General features: G+C 37.7%; 1 protein-coding gene across 8 annotated transcripts in view; it reads left to right on the top strand.

Annotated features, from left to right (window-relative positions):
* PHLDB2 (pleckstrin homology like domain family B member 2) overlaps positions 1 to 20,342 on the top strand; it is a 106,040-nt gene that overhangs the window by 69,451 nt on the left and 16,247 nt on the right. For 5 of the 8 annotated variants that reach the window (XM_084629864.1, XM_084629861.1, XM_084629859.1 and 2 more), the window contains 6 exons: positions 2,147 to 2,257; positions 3,143 to 3,232; positions 5,356 to 5,499; positions 8,095 to 8,235; positions 9,531 to 9,630; positions 18,579 to 18,614. In XM_084629864.1, the coding sequence (XP_084485990.1) occupies positions 2,147 to 2,257; positions 3,143 to 3,232; positions 5,356 to 5,499; positions 8,095 to 8,235; positions 9,531 to 9,630; positions 18,579 to 18,614 (622 nt within the window). The remainder of the gene's footprint in view (positions 1 to 2,146; positions 2,258 to 3,142; positions 3,233 to 5,355; positions 5,500 to 8,094; positions 8,236 to 9,530; positions 9,631 to 18,578; positions 18,615 to 20,342) is intronic. The other 3 variants (XM_084629866.1, XM_084629862.1, XM_084629865.1) reach the window with 2 other exon arrangements.

Genomic DNA, 20,342 nt, shown 5'->3' with positions numbered 1-20,342 from the left:
GGTCTTAGTCCTATCCCTGCCAAGACTTCCCTGTAGCAGACTTGCCCTCCATGCTCCAGTCTTCTTATCTGGCTCCCGATGTTGTCAGGCTTGCAGCCCCTCTGCCTAGGAGCTAGGGAGAGTCTTTATGTATAAAGCAACTCCTGTAGCCCTCCTATTCCTCTGCATCTCTCCCTGCTCTCTATCGAGTAGTGACTCCCAGGGCTTCCTACAGGGAGTCTCCCTTCTCTTCCCTTTGACTCTCTAAAGGCTTCTCTTTTATCTGCACCCCAAAGGCCTGACTTTAGTCACATGATCTGCCTATCATGTGGCATTATTCATTTTGTACTTCTGTGGAGACAGGTCGGGCTGGATCCACCACCCCTTAAAGGGCCAGTCACCCTCTGACACATCCCCTGATACCAGCCTTATGCTGGGGTGCAATCACAATATATCAAGACCCAGATCATCTACTGTGTATTGTCTTGATGTTTTTATGCAGGCCTCCCCAGCTCTGTCTGTATAAGGTAGAAAAATTATTCATACTCTCTTTCCCCATGTCAGCTTTATGCTTACCAACTGAAGAGCCACTAATGGTTACTGCTGTTTGTTATTACTCTGTGCACTACAGTGCCTACTCAGAAAGAGTTGAATGCCCTATGCATGTAAAAGCCAAAGAAGTTACCAACCTAGGGACGCAAACAGGTGAAATAGATTTGAGTGAGGTTGCAGTCTTAATGCTGAAATATTTGATTGCACCAGGTGGGTCTTCAGATGTTTATGGTTTTATGGAGCTATTTGGCAAACATACAAAACTGGATGGGCTAAGAGACAGAAGCAGCCAGAATCATTGAAGAAGCAGTAGGGAGTGTAGGAGATGAAACCAGAGTTGGATAAGTTAACAATGTGGCAAGGCACAGGTAATGAAACAAGTATTTATTTAAATGAGGGCAGTAGTGTTCAGGATCTTATGTTTTAATTTTCCCCTTCATTGTGGAACAACCTGGAGTATAGTGAGATAAAAAATTTCAAACCATCATTGCTTTTGTTTGTCTGTTGCAACCTCAATAAGTGAACCTGATTGCTGCTTCAATCTTGCCCATCTCTTATCTGTATTTTAACAAATGGAAAATAATGCAGTAAAATGTCAGCATCATGGCAGAATATAACTTGTTCTACTTCAACACAATAAAGTAGACTGAGAATGTCTGTCTCTCCCCGTTTCCCCCCCCCCCCCCCAGCTGATCTTGTCTTGTTCTCCTATCTATGGCACTTACAAGGAGCCACTCTCCATAGTGTCTGGTTCCTATTGAATCCTTCCCCCCATTTAATAGAGCGATTGGCTGTCATTTAGAAATTTCTTTTAGTTCTGTATTACTTTCTATATGATACTTGCCACTTAGTGCATTTCATCTTCAAAGCATTTAAACATTTTAAAGTAATTAAACCTCAGGCAAGTATTATTATTATCCTAACTTCACAGAGGGGCCAGTGGAGGCAGAGATATTAAGAGTCCAATACTTCAGAAGAAGTGAGGTTAGATCAGGAATTAGAATTCAGGATTTCCTGGTTCCTAGTCCTCTGCTCATGTGATAAAACACCTCATAGCATAGCACTGTAAGGTGGAGAAGAGAAAAAAACAATTATTTATTTTCACAGATAGGGGACGTTCCATATGCATACACACACACACACAGCAGTTAGAGCATAAATACTTTTGCTGGAAGGTAGCAACATAACACTACTTTATTTCTTAGAATTCAGAATAATGACACACAAGAACCCAAAAAACAGGCACTACTCAACCCATCTTACTCTGGGCTGGCTCTCTGCAGATTGATTGATCGCATTCTTCCCTACAGAGACTCCAAGCAGGACCAGGAAACGCGTTACAAATTGAAGTGATAGCTTGTCATCTTTAACAGTTTTCTTTGTACTACATTAAGGATTCATACATTTTTAATAGTTAAAAATTCTTTTCCAGTAGTTACAGTCTTAACTTTAAGAAATAGTTATTAATTATCACAGTTCTGTTTTGCCAAGTTTATGGATGAAATATATACGTTATATTTGCTAGCATGTGCACTCTCTGAACAAGATCCATGCTGCATATATTGTCCTTTCAAACTTAAATATGTAAAATGTGGTTATTATATTTGTATATTAGGAGAAGATTTCTGCTCTCAAAAAGCAAGCCAATCATATCGTTCAGCAGTCGCAGAGGGAACAAGATCATTTTGTAAAAGAGAAGAATAACTTAATAATGATGCTGCAAAGAGTAAGCGTTTTCTTTTCTTTGTAAGATGTTTTTTAAAAAATCAACAATATAAAAAAATCCAACTGTTACATGGAAGTTGGAAAAACAAAATTATCTCAACAGGCTTCTGTTTTCCAATAGCATTAAAAAAAAAACCACGCTTATTATTACCAGCCGGTTTCCTAACTAAAAACTGTAGTGGTGTTTTGTCTTATAAGAGGTTTTATAAAGATTACCTCACAATGAACAAAGTCTCTGCATTAAAAATATAGTAAACAAAAGCTGTTCCTCTGTCTTAGGATTTTTTATATATATATAATATATAAAAAATGCCAACATTTCACCCATCAAAGGCTATCTGGGAATGTGCACAACCTCTGCACCTCCCAAACCATCAGCATATAATGGGCCAGTAATTGGCCACAAAATCAGACTACTTGCCATGACCAGCTTCTGGCTAATAAAATTCTAGAATGAAAAAATGTATCTTTCGCCTAGGGGGCTACATTTTGGTTTAGACCACAAAGAGGGATTGGATTCTGTTCTCTGAGAACACCTTGATCTCACCTGTATGCTGGAGACAGACCTTAAGAGTCAGGCTTCTTTACTGTGTCAACTTGGAAACCCCAAAACTCAGACATCCCAAATCACTGGTCGCTTTTTACAATCTTTGGCAATTGCAATTGGACACATAGGATGTGATCCAAAGCTCACTTAAGCCAAAAGGAATCTGTTGGGAACTGTTGGAGAGTTTCAGTTCTGCTATAAATAAATAAAATTGAAACTGCTGTTGCAATTCTGGCCACACCAGAGGGTTTCCTTATACCCTTTAAATAAATAACTGGTATTCATTTTAGGTGGATAAATATTCATTTCTGAAATAAATGCAATATCTATTCCTCACAGGAAAAAGAGAATCTTTGTAATCTGGAAAAGAAATACTCTGGACTTTCTGGAGGAAAAGGATTTCCTGTCTGTCCCAGCAGTCTAAAAGAGGTAAGCTTTTCCTGTACCTCTGGTAAGCTTAATGTTTATTAACATTGGATGCAATAGTGATTTAGAGTTTGGCAAATCTTGTAAAATATGCAATCCATGGTTCATGTGGTTTTCAATATTCTGTTCTTGCTATGATTAGGAAACTTAGCTGAGTTACTTCTGGAAATCCAAATTAAGCCAAAAAATTGCTTCACAGATGTTTTTCCCATTCATTAAACTTTTGCCCTGGATATATTACCATTTTGCATTTGTTAGAGAATCTGTTTTTCTCTAAATAAATGCTTGAACCTAACGGACACCAAAAAAGAGAGATCTAGAAACAGCTAAGGGCAAGTGCGACTAAGTTCTAGTGTTCTTGCTCTTATATCGTATATTTTACATTTTTTTTGCCACTGACTTCTCCTTTTTTGGGATAGAAAAAATCCATTGTAAATGTGTATTTCAGCTTTTCATCATTTAAACACCGAGTTGAAGACTTTGAGCTGTTGTAGCTCTATTTATTTAATCATCGTTGGCAGTCAAAAGGGAAGAGGCTCAAAAGTTTTGGATGAGGTATTGAGTAAGTTAGGGGTAATGTGAAGGAAAACCTAGACCTTGCTGCACTTGTGAAGCTCCAAAGCTCTGAGGTTACCGTTGTGAGTCCTCACAACCCACAGCCTTTAAACTGGGGAAGAAGTCTGAAGGGACCTGAGCTACAGTCCCTATTTTTTGTAGTGATTCAGCCAGTGCATATCTTAGCAACACTGAATCAATGTGTTTATCATCTTAACTCATCATAATGAAGTTTCTGTGTCTGTGGATTGCAGTTTGTTGTAAACAGAAAATACTAGCATTTTGAATAAATTGTCAGATCTCTAAGGCAGCTTCCTTAACTTAGAATCACACTTGAGTTTCCTGAATAACATCTGGCTTGAGATTAAGTGAATAAAATCCTCCATCTTCTAGTGCATCTTTGCAATGCTTCTCTCTGCAGCCAAAATATTCTTTTGCTCATACCTAAAGATCCCTTTTAAAAGCAGAACTACGGTAGCAATAAGTTGTAGCTGTTCTGATCATCTGAATTCCAAAATAGGACATCTTTTCATGTATTAATAAATCAGTGCAGTTTTATAACCATATTCCATTCTTTCCACCTGTTCCTTTTAAAAGTGGTTCACTGTTTCATTTTTAAAAAAATATATTTCTGTCTACTTTTTATGACACTAATTCAGCAGTGACTTCCCCCCTTTAAAATGACCTTTTCCCACAGATCAAGAGCTGTGGCATTTGACTGATTTTATAATCAGCGCATTGAAGCTGTATTTTATTTTTGAAGTGAATTTATTTGACAGCACTAGACACTGAATTTCTCTTGACATCAGAATATGTACATCAACTATCCTGCCATTGTGCCTCGCCTCCATACTTTTTCAGTCAGCCCTGCTCCCTCCTTATCTAAGATTGCTTACAGAGATTCAAATTGCAATGGCTACTTTTAAGATGTGGACTCTTGTCCATTAGGAACCAGACTGATATCCATTTTACATAAGCCTCCAAACAGCCATCAGAGGGAAGCAACTTTAAGACACTACTAATTTAAGGGACTATTATTAGAGTAATTTACAGAATAAAACCACCACATCATAATACCAATCCCATGAGCCATCCAGGCCCCACAAATTTAGTTGAAAGATGTATCAGGAAATAAATAGGGATGGGTTTTAAAAAAAAAGTGAACAGAGGAATCTAAGCATTAAGCATCCATGAATAAGACTTTTGTTTTGGAGGAAATGCTAGTGTTATGTTTAGCTCTAGCTAAGTGGTTCAAATTTAAACATACCAAAACAAAACAAGAAGCACTGATGGCTTTACTTTGATAAAGTGTCTTGCTCACTTACAGTTGATTTGCCTTTTGGTATGACAAATGTGTTTAGAATGACTAAAAACATTCTTCAAAATTGAAGTATTCAGTATTTTAAAAATATAATTGTTATTACTGCTTTAATGAAATATTTGATAAGACCACAGATACTTGGCTGTATCACTCCAAACTAACCTTCATTGTACTGGATACATTAACACTCTTGCATGTCTTTTGGCTTTTACTCCTTTTTCGTGTTTAATTTCTGAATTCCTCCTTTTAGGGTTATATCAGTGTAAGTGAAATTAGTGAGCTGTATGGCAATTCCACGAATAGATCCCCTTCCACTCAGCCCCCCACAGATGCTGACGCTGTTGCCACTGAGCCTTCCACGGCTGTGCTGGCGAGCCAGCCACAAAATAAAGAGGTTTGTTTGAGAGACATTTCCCTTTGTTTACATCATTCTTTCACAGCTATTTTTTTTTTAAATTTCTAGTGTAATAAGTTTAACCCTAAAACGAACTGTAGACTTAGCGATGAAGGGTCAGATGTTCGTCTGACAGAAAAGCCAAAGGAATTCTCCAATTATAAAATGTTTGGTTTTGGATTTGGGATTTTAGTGGCTAAGAAGAATGCCCCTATCAGAAATAAGTGACGTCATTGCCTTTCAAATAGGAAGGGGTAGCATATCCTTTGGAAAAGTAGACTCAAGTCATATAATAATGATAATTTGTATGATGGAGGTGAAGCGTTATTTCCTATCTTATTGTAGCTCATTTTTGTGGGGTGAATCTATGCAGAAGTAATATCTATCTTTAATATTTTGGGTACAGATCAATACCTTCACTTTTCTTTGTTGTTCCAATCTGTTCTTTCTGGCCTTTTTTGTGCTGTGTTTGTCACTTTTTGCTTTGATATCAACCTTTACATTGTTTAAAAAATAGAGAAGCAACTCTGTGTAAAAATGGAGTAACTTTATGACTAAAAAATTTCTATCTTTGTGCTGCTATAGTTTACCAATAAACTTGGTATTTAGCATTTTTACATTGCTTCAAATATTTAAATATTTATCTTACCAGTTCCAGTATAATGTGTACTTTTCATTCAGAACTCTCTCAATGAAATATTGTTATAAACTGCAGCTTGTGTGTGCCATGTGTATTGAGTAATTCCTAGTACAAAATTCTGTGTGTAATTTCTCTCTTTCCTATAAAGCTAAGATCATCTCTCTGTTCTGGATTTGTGTTTCCTCACTCTCTTTCTCCTCGCTCTATTGCTCAACTTCCATCAGTCCATTGGCCTGAGGTCATGGTTACACATGTAGATCCTTTTCCTTTATCTGATACACCACCTCCTCTTCCAGCTAAGAAACATCGCAGGCAACAACAGGTAACAAATTAAAAGCTGATCATCTTGGATTTTTTTATGGTGGCAATGAAGTCATTTACACATGAATTTTTCATGTGATGTGATTATCTAAGAATCCATAATTGATTCAGACTCGCAGAGTTCTGTACTTAAAGGGTTTGCTGAAATGTTTATGAATTATTACTGAGTGGTGTTGAATAAACAGTCTCTTCTTGTGGTGGTCTGTAAATGTGTTTAGTGATAGAGACATGCACAATGAGATGAGAAAAGATCTCATAGTAGCCCCTGGTACGGTACATATTGTATGTCTGTTCGCTGTTAAAACAAACGAATAACACAGTGGAAAATGCTGACACTTGAGAGCTATCTTAATTGTTGGAAGCTCCTTACAACAGTAAAGTGTCAGTGGTTAGATCTAACGTCATATTTAAATGGAGAGTTTTCTAATACTGTCCAACAATGGACTCCAAAAATATATTGCCTTTAAACTACCAGTTCATTAGCATTTGGAGGGGTTTATTTTTCTGTTGCCTAATAGGATGCCACTTGTAAACTTAGGCTTTGTCTACACAGCTTTTAACAACACGTCCATGTCGTTAAAAGTCGGACAGTCTAAACGCTGTTTGTTGGCACTTTTGTCAACAAAATGCTTCCACCCCCTATGAGCGAGGTTCGTATTGTTAACAGGAGTGCACTCCTCCAGTAACGAGCCATTTACACTGCCATTTCCCAAGACAAAACTTTTGTCTTTCAGGAGGGGGCTTTTTTAAGCATTTGTGAACGACAAAAGTTTTGTCATTCAGTTGACTGTGTAGACAGAGCCTTAGACTCCTTGTGTTTTTAAAACAATAATTGGGTGCAGGGCCAGCAATGTCTTCCTGTTCTTACAATGTTTTCTTAATCAACAGGCAGTACTGATGTCAAATTACAGGCCCATTTTTATGTACAGTATGATTCAGTTTCAAATTGGTGATAATTTAACATTAAGCTTTACTTTCTGTTTACAAATATTTTTCATTCTATGTGTGTGATAGCTTTTGAGAGCTTTGTTTAAGATGAATCTCTTAACAACTCACCTGTATGGAAACACATTTTTAGTTTTAAAAGGATGAAGAATTAAAACTGTTATTTCTAAAATCATCTCCCTGTCATTAATTTGGTCCACAATCTCCATAAAAAGAAATGGAACTTGTAACGTATTTCTGTGTCCCATTGAATCTTGGAAATCACACCATTTTTATTTGGCCATTTATATGTCTTAACTGGCAGAACTCATTAATGATAAGTGTTTAAATGAGAACCTTAAGGACTGCACAAGCTTCAGAGAGTCTTTAATGCTATTCTAAATTGAGAATAGTTGATCGTTTTTATCTTTGGGGACAATTGGTTACTGTTTTACCATGCACCATATAAATTTCTATGACTAGTGATATGTTTTTAGTACTGCAGCAGCCTATAAAATAAAATAAAATAAAATAAAATAAATAAATAAATTCTGGACAAGATGTGAAACAGAATATTTAGCTTTAAAACAAGACAGGTTCTTTACAGTGAAATTTCAAGACTGTAGATTTCATTATATTCTGTGTGAAACATAATTTACCAAACAGTTCAGTTCATTTTGTCAAAACAGTGTTGCAAATTATATTTTAAGCACTTTAGAAATCTGGAAGAAAGAAAGAAACAGCACAAGGAGAGCACATATTTGAGTGATACTCTACCCCGCAAGAAAACCACTCCCTCTGTATCGCCACACTTCAGTAGCGCTACTCTCGGACGAAGTGTTACTCCTAAAGTAAGTAATATGCCTGTATATAGCTTTTCCATTTCTATTGTCCCCTATGAAAAGTTAAGGAGTTAAGGTTGAGTAACGTAAGGATGTTTCAGAGTAGCAGCCGTGTTAGTCTGTATTCGCAAAAAGAAAAGGAGTACTTGTGGCACCTTAGAGACTACCAAATGTATTTGAGCATAAGCTTTCATGAGCGACAGCTCACTTCATTGGATGTTGTAATTATCCCAAAACTAAGGCTATGTCTACACTCTAAAACACTCTGCAACTGTTCCGCTGTAGAGCTTTAGTATAGACACTTGGGCCTGGTCTACACTGGGGAAGGGGTGGGTGTCCGATCTAAGTTATGCAACTTCAGCTACGTTATTCACGTAGCTGAAGTCGACGTACTTAGATCTATTTACTGAGGTGTCTTCGCTGCGGTAGGTCGACTGCTGACACTCCCCGTTGACGCCGCCTATGCTTTTCGCGCCAGTGGAGTACCGGAGTCGACGGGAGAGTGCTCAGCGGTCAATTTATCACATCTTTGCTAGATGCGATAAATTGACCCCCGCTGGATCGATCACTCTGGAGGTAAGTGTAGACATGTCCTTATTACAGCAACAGAAGGGATCCTCCCATCTGCGTAGGTAATCCATGTCCCCCAAGAGGTGTTTACTGGGTTGACTGAAGAATTTTTCCATCATCATAGCGCTGTCTACGCCGGTTGTTAAGTCAGCTTAACTATGTCTCCCAGGACAGTAGTTTTTTTGCACCACGAGAGACATAACCATGCCGATGTAACTTTTCAGTGTAGATAAACCCTAGATGTTACAAACCAATAAATTCAGAGTTAAACGTAAAGGAAATCCAAACATGTTAAGATATGGAAAGGCACCAAAACAACCTTAATTTAAACCTGTAGTGATGTCATGCAATAAGCACGCATGCATAAACAGTTAATTTATGATTACTATATAATAGTGATTCCAATTTCAAATGAAAGTGAACTGATTTTTAAAGAAAATTTAGAGTTCTGATTTTTCCTCATGGTCTTACTAGAAGGTGGAGATGAAACTGAAAATTGTATCTAGATTGTGGCACCATGAATCATTGTAGAGCAACGAGAGCCTTCATGTGATTTTAGGAGGAGAAGATACTTGAAAATATTTCAGAAATTGAGAATGTGTACAGCTAAAGTAGTTTATAGCTGATACTTTGTCATGAAATCCATCTGAGGTGTTTGTTTTGTTCGGAATTGCTGATGTACAAAGTTATAAGGTGTGCATTTTGTAAATATCTGTTCACAAAATTTTATGCAGGGTCATTTGCCACTAGGACAGAGCAACAGCTGTGGCAGTGTACTTCCTCACTGTCTGGCAACCATAACCAAAGAGTCTGAATCAAGAAGAATGCATAAAGGTAAAGTTATTTTAAAACGCTTACCAGTACTTTCTATTCATGGGTATCTAATGTTCATTCTTCTGGAAAGTAAATCCCAAATCAGTGTACTTGTAAATGCTGTAGATTATATTAGGACTTTGAAGTAATAATTTTCCTTTCAATATGAAAATAAAAAGCTGCGTATACAATTTTTAGACTTCAGCAAAATAAGATAAATGGTATTAAGCTATATTGCAGGAGCACAGGCAATGGCTCCTTGGCATTTCCCATTTCAATTTGAAAGTACATAATTTTCACACATGCTGTAGTAAACAAGAAAGGTGCATTGAAGAATATGTGTTGGGTAAACTGGGTAACTCCAACTACTATATCTTGAGTGATTTTTTTTTTTTTTGGAGACAACTTATTAAAGATACGACGTGTGTGTGTGTGTGAGAACATTCTCTAATGCCTTGATCTTGTAAATCACTCTTCATGTGCAGATACTTTTGCCAGGGTGGAGTAATTAGGGTTTATGATTGTCCCTTAAAGATGAAGATTTATAACAGATTACAGTTCATTTTAATCTATCATAGATGTGTGTGCCTAAAAATATTGATGGTTGTAGCTGTGCTGGTGCAACTCTGGAATAAGGACATGACCATTCTGCATCCAGTGTACAGTACTGCTCTGAAACATGTCCCTGCAAGCCTTGGTGTTCTGTTTATTTTCTCTCAGCTTGAGCTCATTCGTGCTCAATTTTTTTAAGTAAAAATATGTTTGATTCTGTTAACTCTGCAAATTCAACCATTTCTGGGATCTGAGAATCAATATCAGTTCTTTCTGGCATATGCATCATTACCAAAAATAAATATTCTACTGTAGAAATTTACTTAATAATTGTCTTAATTGTGCATTAGCCAAAATAGAACCCGTAGTACTTTTCCACAGTACTTTTCCATGATCGTTTCCCATATCTGTGTTGATTATTCAGGGCTAATGTGTTAAAAGCATGATTATAGCCTAAGAAAATGCTTGTAGTCGACCAAATCAACAGAGGTGACTGAATACATATGGAGCAGATTTGCTGAGTAAAATTGCACCATTTTTGTGTAGTCGCCTTACAGAATTGAACCACACTTTTGGGTTTGCCTCTTAGGGCTTCAGTAATCTGGAGGGCCTTGCACAAACTTTCTGTAATTTTTTTTTGGTCGTTACTTCCACGCTGAAGTATTTCAGAAGCAGCCACAAAAACAGACTAATTATTGTCAGCCTGGAAAGCTTCTCTGTTGTGTATTTTGCAATACAATATTTTGTACCCATATGATTTTGCTATTTTTTGTGACATAATTTGTTTGCTTTGGCTTACAAAACGTAAGAGACAAATGTTAAGCAATTCTTTTAAGTTAGAAGATCACAATTCTTAAAAATAGGAATGATTTTTGCAAAGTTATTTCAAGACTGCATTTAGAGTAGGTGATGTGAAACAACTGTGAATTGTTAAATACTTTTTTACAAATTGAAGATGCTGGCTATTATGGAAAGGATAGACCCACTAATTTTGAAATTCTTTGCCCATCTTTTATGTTGCAAACTCTGCCAATCAAATTTCTTTTGTCAGCATGCAACCAAACTATGATATGTGCCATATGAACAATTGCCTAATACATAGATCAGGAAAATGCTGAGAGAATGGGGAAGAGAATCACTGAAATTAGTAAGTATAGTAGTGGTGTAGACTAAAAATATATAGTCTAATTCAAGCAGATGGAGAATACAAAAAAGAGGTATATTGATACTGTGCAAGGTGCTTTTTTTGATGCCATCTGGAATAATATGTGCTTTTGTGATTGCCATATCACAGGAAGATAATTATTGCCTTAAAAGAGGTGGCAGAGAGGATAGCTGGTGTGAAGACCCTAAATTATTAGAAGAGGTTTAGGGGATTGGGTTTATTCTCATTGGGAAAGAGGAAATTTCTTGATGGCCTAATTTGATGTGTTGAGACATAATAAGGAACTAAAGCTGTTGATAGATGCTTTGCTTGCACTCACACAGGTTTTAAAAAGTGGGAGATTTAATTAAAACAGAGGGGATCTAGGAATAAATGCAAAAAACATGCAGAACGGTCTCTGCTTCACTCTCCTTCCTTAGAGATATTTTTAATGTTTATTACCTTTTTGCTCAGTTTCATTTTTGTGGGAGGAGTTTGAAGGATATAATCGCTTTTTCTGTTCCTAGATTGTCTTAAGGTTTGGGGAAAATTCTTTAATCTCACAAATAGGCATCTAAATTGTTTGCAGAAACTTTTCTTTAGACAATTTGTTAAATACTCCTATATCTTGAACAAATCAGTGAAGAAATACAAAAATGCATCATCAAACAAGCATTCGGTGTGTGGAAACCTGAGGGGCAAGTGCTAAAACCTTTGAATACAGGCACAAATGGGGCTCCAATAGAATTTAGTGGGGAGGCCTATACCGTGAATACAGAGGCATAATTTAGTCCATTCAGTAGAACTTACATTCTCTTTAATAGTATCCATGGAGAATGTGTGTTGCCTTAGAATAGTGAAAATTGGGTAAAAATTTTCACTCATGTCCTACGATTTAAACATAATTTTTAATTTAGTTTGTTTGTTATTAGGGACAGGTCAAATTCTGTTCTTAAATGTGGCTCCAGTTGATTCCATAGAAGATGGATTAGTGTAACTAAGGACCAAGTTCCGCATAACTTCACAAACACATAGCTGAGAATGAAGACAAATCAGGAGTGAGCAGAAGTTAAATTTATTCTGCTTTCTTTCCTAAGTTCTGACAACTATATGATTTCCTTTCCTTACTACCATCCCTTTATTTCTTTGCCAGCTCTCCTCCTAAATAAAATCATTATTTTTATAAACATAATTCATCAGAAAGATAAGCTTGCCCTTTTGGCTACCAAAAAGAGTAACAGCTGTTGAATATCTCGGAAAGTTATATGCTACTCTTGTAGGGGGATTGATATGTTGATCTTGTACATCTTTCCCATTTCTCTTAATAACACTGAACCCCAGAAAAGATTAATTGAGAGAAGGGAAGATTCTTGTACAGCCCACACAGCGGGCAGGTTTATATAGTGGTATATAAGGTTGTGATATATAGACATTTGTGAAAACCAAAATATAGCTATTGTCTAATTTTAGATCTGGCAAGTGATGTCACCCCTCCTGGTTTACATGATCCTGCAATGTGCTAGAGGACTTCACAATTCTTTGTTCAGTATATTCTGTGGCTTTGCAGAGATAAGTAGTTTGTTTTCTCCCCTCCCCCCAATAAATAAAAGATAGATATAAATATTGTCTGTTTGTTCAGCTTAAGTGGACAGATCAAGAGAAAACATGTATAAAATTCTTTAGACATGTTAAAACAATAAAACTATATATTGATCTTTAATATCCCCTGCCCTTCCCCCAGAAAGCTCATTTTGTTAGTACAGCATATGTAAAAAGTACAGGCTTGACACTCCAGTGGGTTTCTGCGCTGAAGGTGATGTATTGTGGGTGACCTGATAGTTCCAATTTATTGCTTCCATAAGCATGCACAATCCCTTTTAATTTATTGGCATTATATATGCTTATGCCAGTGGTGAATTATAGTCTTGTATGATGAATGCCTTTTTATCCTTGCTGCTTGGAGCATATACCATAAATATAGTACTGTGTCACATAAACTGCAATATTAAATAGAGTTGAAGTGCTGCTCAGGTGTTAATGGTGTTTCCAGTGGCTTACAAGCTGTCTTGGGGCTGAAATCCTTAGGCCAGAGATATCTGTGTGTGCATATGTATAATTCTGTAGAAAGTTATTCAGCTGTCTCTGGAGGAATTGATAGCTAAGCTAATTCAGAAATGTTTTTCTAAAGAAGTATTAAATTAAATAGTCCTAAAATTATTTCTCTCTAATTTCTACATCACTTACCCAAAAAATGTAAATTTGAAAATCCAAAGAAAGTAAAATATAAATTTAAAGATGAATATTTTAATTTCACCAAAGTCAGGAAATGGAGCATTTTCAAATTCACTTTAATTTGACCATGTTGTGCATATTCATTAAGCTATTTGGCTTTATGCAGGAATAGAAAACACAACAGATAGGCAAGGGGACTGACTTAAATTTAATGTGGGAACTGCAACTTTGCATATCTTGATTCTGGGGCAGTTGATGCCTCATCTGCAAATAAATTTAAGACCAGAGGACGATGGTTTTCATTTGGAAGTATTTTCAGATCTATTCATACTAAATAGACTTACTTGCAAAGACTACCAAAAGTGTGAGTGACAAGTAACCTGATTTAGAAAACTAGACCTCACAAGGAAATAACTAAGGACTTGACTACACTGGCAAGTTTCTGCGCAGGAAAGCAGCTTCCTGCGGTGTAACTCCCAAGGTGCACACACTGCCACGCTACTTAGCGCGCAGAAACTGTGCAGTTGCAGCACTCTAAAAAAACCCACCCCAACGAGAGGTGTAGAGCCTTCTGCGCAGGGGCACAATGCCACAGTGCCAGTGTAGACACCCTGGTCGATTACAGTGCTGTGATTGGCCTCCAGGAGGTGTCCCACAATGCCTGTTCTCGCCTCTCTGGTCATCGGTTTGAACTCTACTACCCTGCCCTCAGGTGACCAATCGTCATCCCCAGCCCTTAAATTCCTTGGGAATTTTGAAGGTCCCTTTCCTGTTTGCTCGGTGACACGTGCAGTGGTCTTAGTGCATCTTTCCAGGTGACCATTCCTGCTCCATGCACCAGGTGAGCCCGCGCTTGGAGCAATGCCAAGCTGCTGGACCGCATCAGCATTTGGGGAGAGGAGGCTGTCCAGTCCCTGCTGCACTCCAGCCATAGGAATTATGATACCTGTGGACAGATTTCATGATGCATGACGGAAGGGGGCCATGACTGGGACACACTGCAGTATGGGGTCTAAGTGAAGGAGTTGTGGAACGCCTACCACAGGGTGCAGGAGGCAAACCGCTGCTCCGGTGCTACTCCCATGAGCTGCCAGTTCTACAAAGGGCTGGACCCGATATCACTGTGGATAATTCCGTGTCTCACGTGCCAGTCGAGAGTGGACCGAGCCCGGAGGAGGAAATATGGATGAGGATGTGGAGTGGGAGGGGGACCCAGAGGCAGAGGATGATTCGGAGATCAGAGACGCATGCAGTCAGGAGCTCTTTTCTACCCCAGAGGAGCCTAGCCAGTCACAGCAGTCGGATGTTGGCAAAATGCAAACAGGAGAGGAGGCCCCTGGTAAGTGGATCTGATTTGGGAATCGCTGAAGTGAGTTGTTGAGGGTAGGAGAGTTGCAGAAAGCAGTCTTATCTCCCACTACATGTCTAGTCTGAGCGGTGGAACAGGCTGTTGATTGACTCCCGCACTTCATGGGGATCTCCAGGAAACTTTTTTGGAGATACTGGGCAATGCTCTGCCTCAGGTTCTTTGGCAGAGCTGCTTTGTTTCTTGCCCCATTAAGGGTAATTTTCCCGTGCCACTCTGCCGTCACTAGGGGGACACCATTGATACACACAGGCGAGCCGCATAAGGGCCAGGGCGGAAGCCGCAGTCTTGAAGAAGACCCTCCCTTGATTCCCTGCTCACCCTCAGCAGTGAAATATCTTTCGTAATGAACACAGCCTGTGGAAAATGTGGGGACAGTAATGATTATAAGCCCCTCCCTCCCTCCCCACACACACACAAGGCTGGCTCTCCCCAAGAGCCATGTGCCCAATGTACAGTACAGTCCTGGAACACTGATTTCCCCAGCCCCTGCAGTTACTCACCATTTGGGGAGTTTTGTGGCTCATGTGTGCTTGCCTGGGGTCAGCCAGTTAGGGACAGGTATGTGAATAGTGGCTGAGTTTTAAATTAGTGGTCTGAGTGTTGCAAACAATACTGCTTCTGTAAAATGTTGCATTTTGGCTTCACAGACATGACCTTGGGAGCCCAGCCTCCCTCTTCATTATCAGTGGCTGAACAGTTGCGCAGAATTAGAAAGCAGCCATGAAGAACTAAAGAGGACTTTTTGTGTGATGTCATGATGCACTCGGTGGTCGAAAAACATGAATTGAAGGAGTGGCAGGACAGCGAAAAGAGATACCGAAAGGAGAACGCGGCACACCAGAACGAAGCCACAGAGCAGCTCTTAAACATTATGGAGTGCCAAACGGACATGCTCCAGGCGCTACCAGGACTGCAAACCGAGCAGCTCCGCGCCTGTCGTCCACTGAAGCCACTGTCACAAAACTCTTTCCCATGCATCCCCCGCAGACACTGCCAACACACTTATCAACCTTCTGGTTCCAGTCTGCACCTGCTGCATTCCACTCCTGCCCTGTCACAGTCCACCCCTGTGGACTTCCAAATACTATTTTAGCTAATTATTCTCTGAGTTAAGAGCTGTTTGTCACATTTTAAATATCTTTGGCATAAACTATTAACTGAAAAACTGTTTCTTAGCTGTCATTCTTGATAGATTTCTCAAGGATTGTGTTGGAAGTACAACTCTGGCATACATAGTATTGATTTAAGAGCTACCAATAGATAAATAAGATATCCTGTTTAAACTAAGATGTCTACAAGTAAAGGTGATTTTAAACTTCAGCCACCTAAAGACAAGGAGAAAGTGATTGTTCTGAGGAAAAATTGGGAGCTAAGGCTAAGGTGAACCCTTGGGCCTTTGCAACTTCAGTGGGACTCCATGCACTTGTACAGTTTAGCCTATGTATATTGGGTAGTGTGGCTAAAAGGCCATTAAAGTAGGAATATGAGACTTGTCCACGTAATTAAATCTAACCAATTTATGGAGTGGTCTCCTAAAGAAAGTAGTCGAAACTGCACTGCTCGTGAGTTAAAAAAACAAGAAAGGAAAGCACTGGAAAACATGCTGTGTAGAGAGCACTCATCACCAGCTGCCAAGATAATGAAGGTGGTCTTTTTCATCCCTAATTTCTATTGTGTTGTATGTACAATTGATACATAGTTTAAGCACTCTTGTAAGAGCAAGGTCTTGGGACATGACTTATTCTAATTTAGAATAATGGGCACTGTTTAAAAAAAACCAAAAACCTCTTAAATGGATACAATATGATTTTTTTTTTACTTCTTCTTCTTCTTCTTCTCAAACTCAGGAAAAACCAAAAAAGGTATGAGAACACCCTTTTATCTGTCTGTGTGATCCCTGAGGTGTTTTGCTGAAGTCACTGATCAAAGTGACACTGTCAAGTAGATCAGGACCAAAATCTGTGTAAATTGTAAAGTTGTTGAAAATCAGTGTAGAGCCTTCTACAGATTCCCACTTTTAAAAAAAAAATAGCTTTTCAAAATAAACTCATGACTATCACGGGTAGCTTAAAAGTTCTCATACCTGCAGAGACGCTGCCTGTGCATTAGCCTAATGTTTTTGCTCTGTGCCTGAGAACCAAACAAGTGGAGCACAAAAAAACAGAACTAGGTTCACACAGCTGGGCTGTTTTATGTCTGATGACTGGAAAGTAAAGCCAACAGTGCTATTTTGGTATATGCTCCATACAAAAATGACTGAGGTGTTGCATACATACAAACAAAAAACAGGAAAAGAGATGTTATTTTTAACCTTCTAAGAAGATAAAGGAAACAGTTTTTTAAAAGATCAGTTTTTAAAAATACTTGACAGTGTCTCTTTTGAAAGCAACTTGAGTAATAGCTGTGACTTCACAATTATTCAGAGTTACTAGATTTGTGGATTTTTAACAACTGTTGGTCTTGGTGTGTTTAATGAGCTAGTTTTGTTGTTGCATATGCATTCTTTGACTTAACTACGCAGTTACTAAAATTATTTTGTTTTGTTCTTATTACTTTAAAAAAAACACCTTAATTTTGTTCTTTTGTTATTATATCACAGTTTGCTTTTTACAGTCTTTTTTGCAAACCCCAAGGAAGGGATGTGAAAGGGGCAGAATATTGTAGTGACATCTTACTGGGAACTTACTACTTTTAGTAGCAGCCTCTATGGTTGAGCAACTTAATTGCCAAAATGTCTGTAAGCAATGGATGCTTTCTGTGTAGTATATATTTTTCTCTTGACTTTCGATCCTGGATATCACCTTCATGACTCTATCTTCAGATTTTTATTTTATTTTGTTATTAAATAATAAGCTTGAGGTCCTTATTACTCCCTTGTCAGAGACTATTTTAGTTTCTTTGGTTATCATCCTGACTTCAGTATTGGGGGTGGAGAGGGAGATATACCTTGAGTAAATCTGTTCACAAAAAGATTCTGGATAAGCTGTGAAGGGCTGTAATGGACGTAGGTAGGTTGTATTTTGGTGCCATTGGAAAGCTGATGCTGAGCTATGTTAGTACTGGGATAAAGTAAACTGCCTGACTAAGGCACAAAGAGAAAAGGAGAACATGGTATTATATTTTCTGCAGATGAACACATACTGTACGTAGAAAGAGATACAGTTTGCCATTGAGTTATATTGGCATAAATTCAATTGAAGGAGCAATACTTTTTAATTATTATAATAATGCAATTTTTCTTCGTGGGAAATGATACTCTGCTTATTTCAATGTGTATTCAAAGTTGTAAATTATCCTTTTTTCTGCATGGCATTTTTAAAACAATTTTGTGAGTTTTCATACCTGTCATGAATCTTACATTCTTTCTGCGTGTAAAGAGGGTAGAAGATAACCATCGGTGACAGAAAGCATTCTCACAAGAACAGTTTAAAACCCTCTCTTTTCACGATCAACAAGATTCAAAGGATTCAGGATATAAAAAAAATAGGGTTAATTTTTTCCAGTGAAATATGGGAAATGTTTAATTTTAAAAGTAAAATTAAGGGTTTTTTTTAGCAATCTTATATTAGTAAACTAGGACTCAAAAATATACCCATTAGAATAATATTTCTCCTTTCAGTAATTTCTGTTTCCTTCTCTTTTCATAATGAATAACCGAAAACTCTTTTAAAGGAACAATTAATCATTCCAAAGGTACAAGTATTAAAGGTAATTTTATCAAATGTTGGAAATATCATCATTTGTCATAATTATTATTAAAAACAAACTACACATACAAATCAGTAACATCTGTTATAGAAACTGTTACATGGTGTTTATTATTATCGATCAAAGCTGAAGTGTGTGTGTATGTGTCACTTTGTTCTCCTCTACTAACTAGTTCAGCTGAACTTCCGTTGAAATCTAATCTCTTCTTGAATGACAAGTATAATGCTATTGGCATCTTGGAAATCAGCTTTAATTGTATATAGGAAAACATTCAGTAACTAACTGAAATGGAGAAATAATGTATGTTGTTTTGGAGATGTGTGGAGTTCATGCTTTCCTTAATAAAGTGATGCCATTTATGATTCAGTGTGAGCTACGCACGATTCAGATACATTTTTGAGAATACTATAGCTCTTTTTTGATGACGCTCCAGTGACAATAGTTTGCTCTCTAAAATGGAATTCTGCTTACTGTCATGCCAGAGAAACTATCCCAGAACCAAACCAACTCATGTGTAGGTACAATACCAGAGGAAGAAGGCATGTTACTAAAAATTACTGTGGAAAATATTCCCAATTCGTATTTCTCAAGTCATTAATAAAGGTGACGAATAAAAAAAAATGTATAAAATATGATGTGACAAAATCCTCGGAAAAATTGTTATCTGGATTAATTATGAATCAGTAGATTGTTTCTCGATTCAGGAGAGATTTTAATATATTCCAATTGGTGCTGTTCATCTCCTGCTCTAACTCATGCTCTTATTTTATCACAGGTTTATGCACAATGTAGTCTGAGGTATTTAAGAATCAAAGTGCAAGCAGTTCTTCGGTTGTTTCAAACAGAATGTGATCTCTGACCCAGTGTGGACAAATATAATACCTTAATACTGTACAAGCATTAAAAGGGATTTTATAGAATATCTTTATGCACCAAACTGGCAGGCTCCTTTACACCTCCTGCTTATAAATCAAAGGCTTATCTATATGGTGCGGCTATGTGCATTAGAGGGGTATGAATTCTAAAGGGCACCAACATGCTGCGCACTTAACTGCTCCGTGAAGATCTTCCTGGCATGCATTAAAGTTCCCTAGCATGTGTTAAATGTAGTAATGAAGTATTATCTTAATGTGTAGTAGGGTATTTTTAGTTCATGCCAGCTGGGTCTACAGGGGCCAGTTAGTGTGCAACACATTGCTGCACTTTAGAATTCACACCCCTGTAGTGTGCATTGCCGTATAATGTAGACAAGCCCCTAGATCACATGAACATGATCCCTTGCACTCTGTATAAATGCTGTAGCTTTATTTACAAAAGTTTTCAAAATTATTTGGTTAAAACAAATTAAATGTCTGTGTCCAAGAAGGCAAATGCTTTAACTGAATAATTCCAATCCACCCATGTTTCCACAATCATGATCATTTAACCGGACTTTTTGTTTTAAAAAATAAGCATTACAAATAGTGTGTTTACACCGGTCAAGAACTAAGGTTTCTATTTGCACGCTTACCATCCGTACATGCTGGATGGATGCTCACAGGAAGCAGGAACTACTTGTGATTTTATAGTGGTATTTAAAACAAAAAAAAACCATGCACACAGAAGGAAGTATTTCATGAGGCTATTGGGCTACAAAAGTCTGTTTCAGTCTTGTAAGGGGAATCTCAAGTAGTACTAGTAAGTTTTAGGGAGATACCTTAGTAATGTGAATCAGGATTATTTAAAGTA

This window comes from Lepidochelys olivacea, assembly GCF_965140295.1.
Source record: "Lepidochelys olivacea isolate rLepOli2 genome assembly, chromosome: 1".
NCBI lineage: Eukaryota > Metazoa > Chordata > Testudines > Cheloniidae > Lepidochelys > Lepidochelys olivacea.
This window is presented reverse-complemented; position numbering and strand designations above follow the sequence as displayed.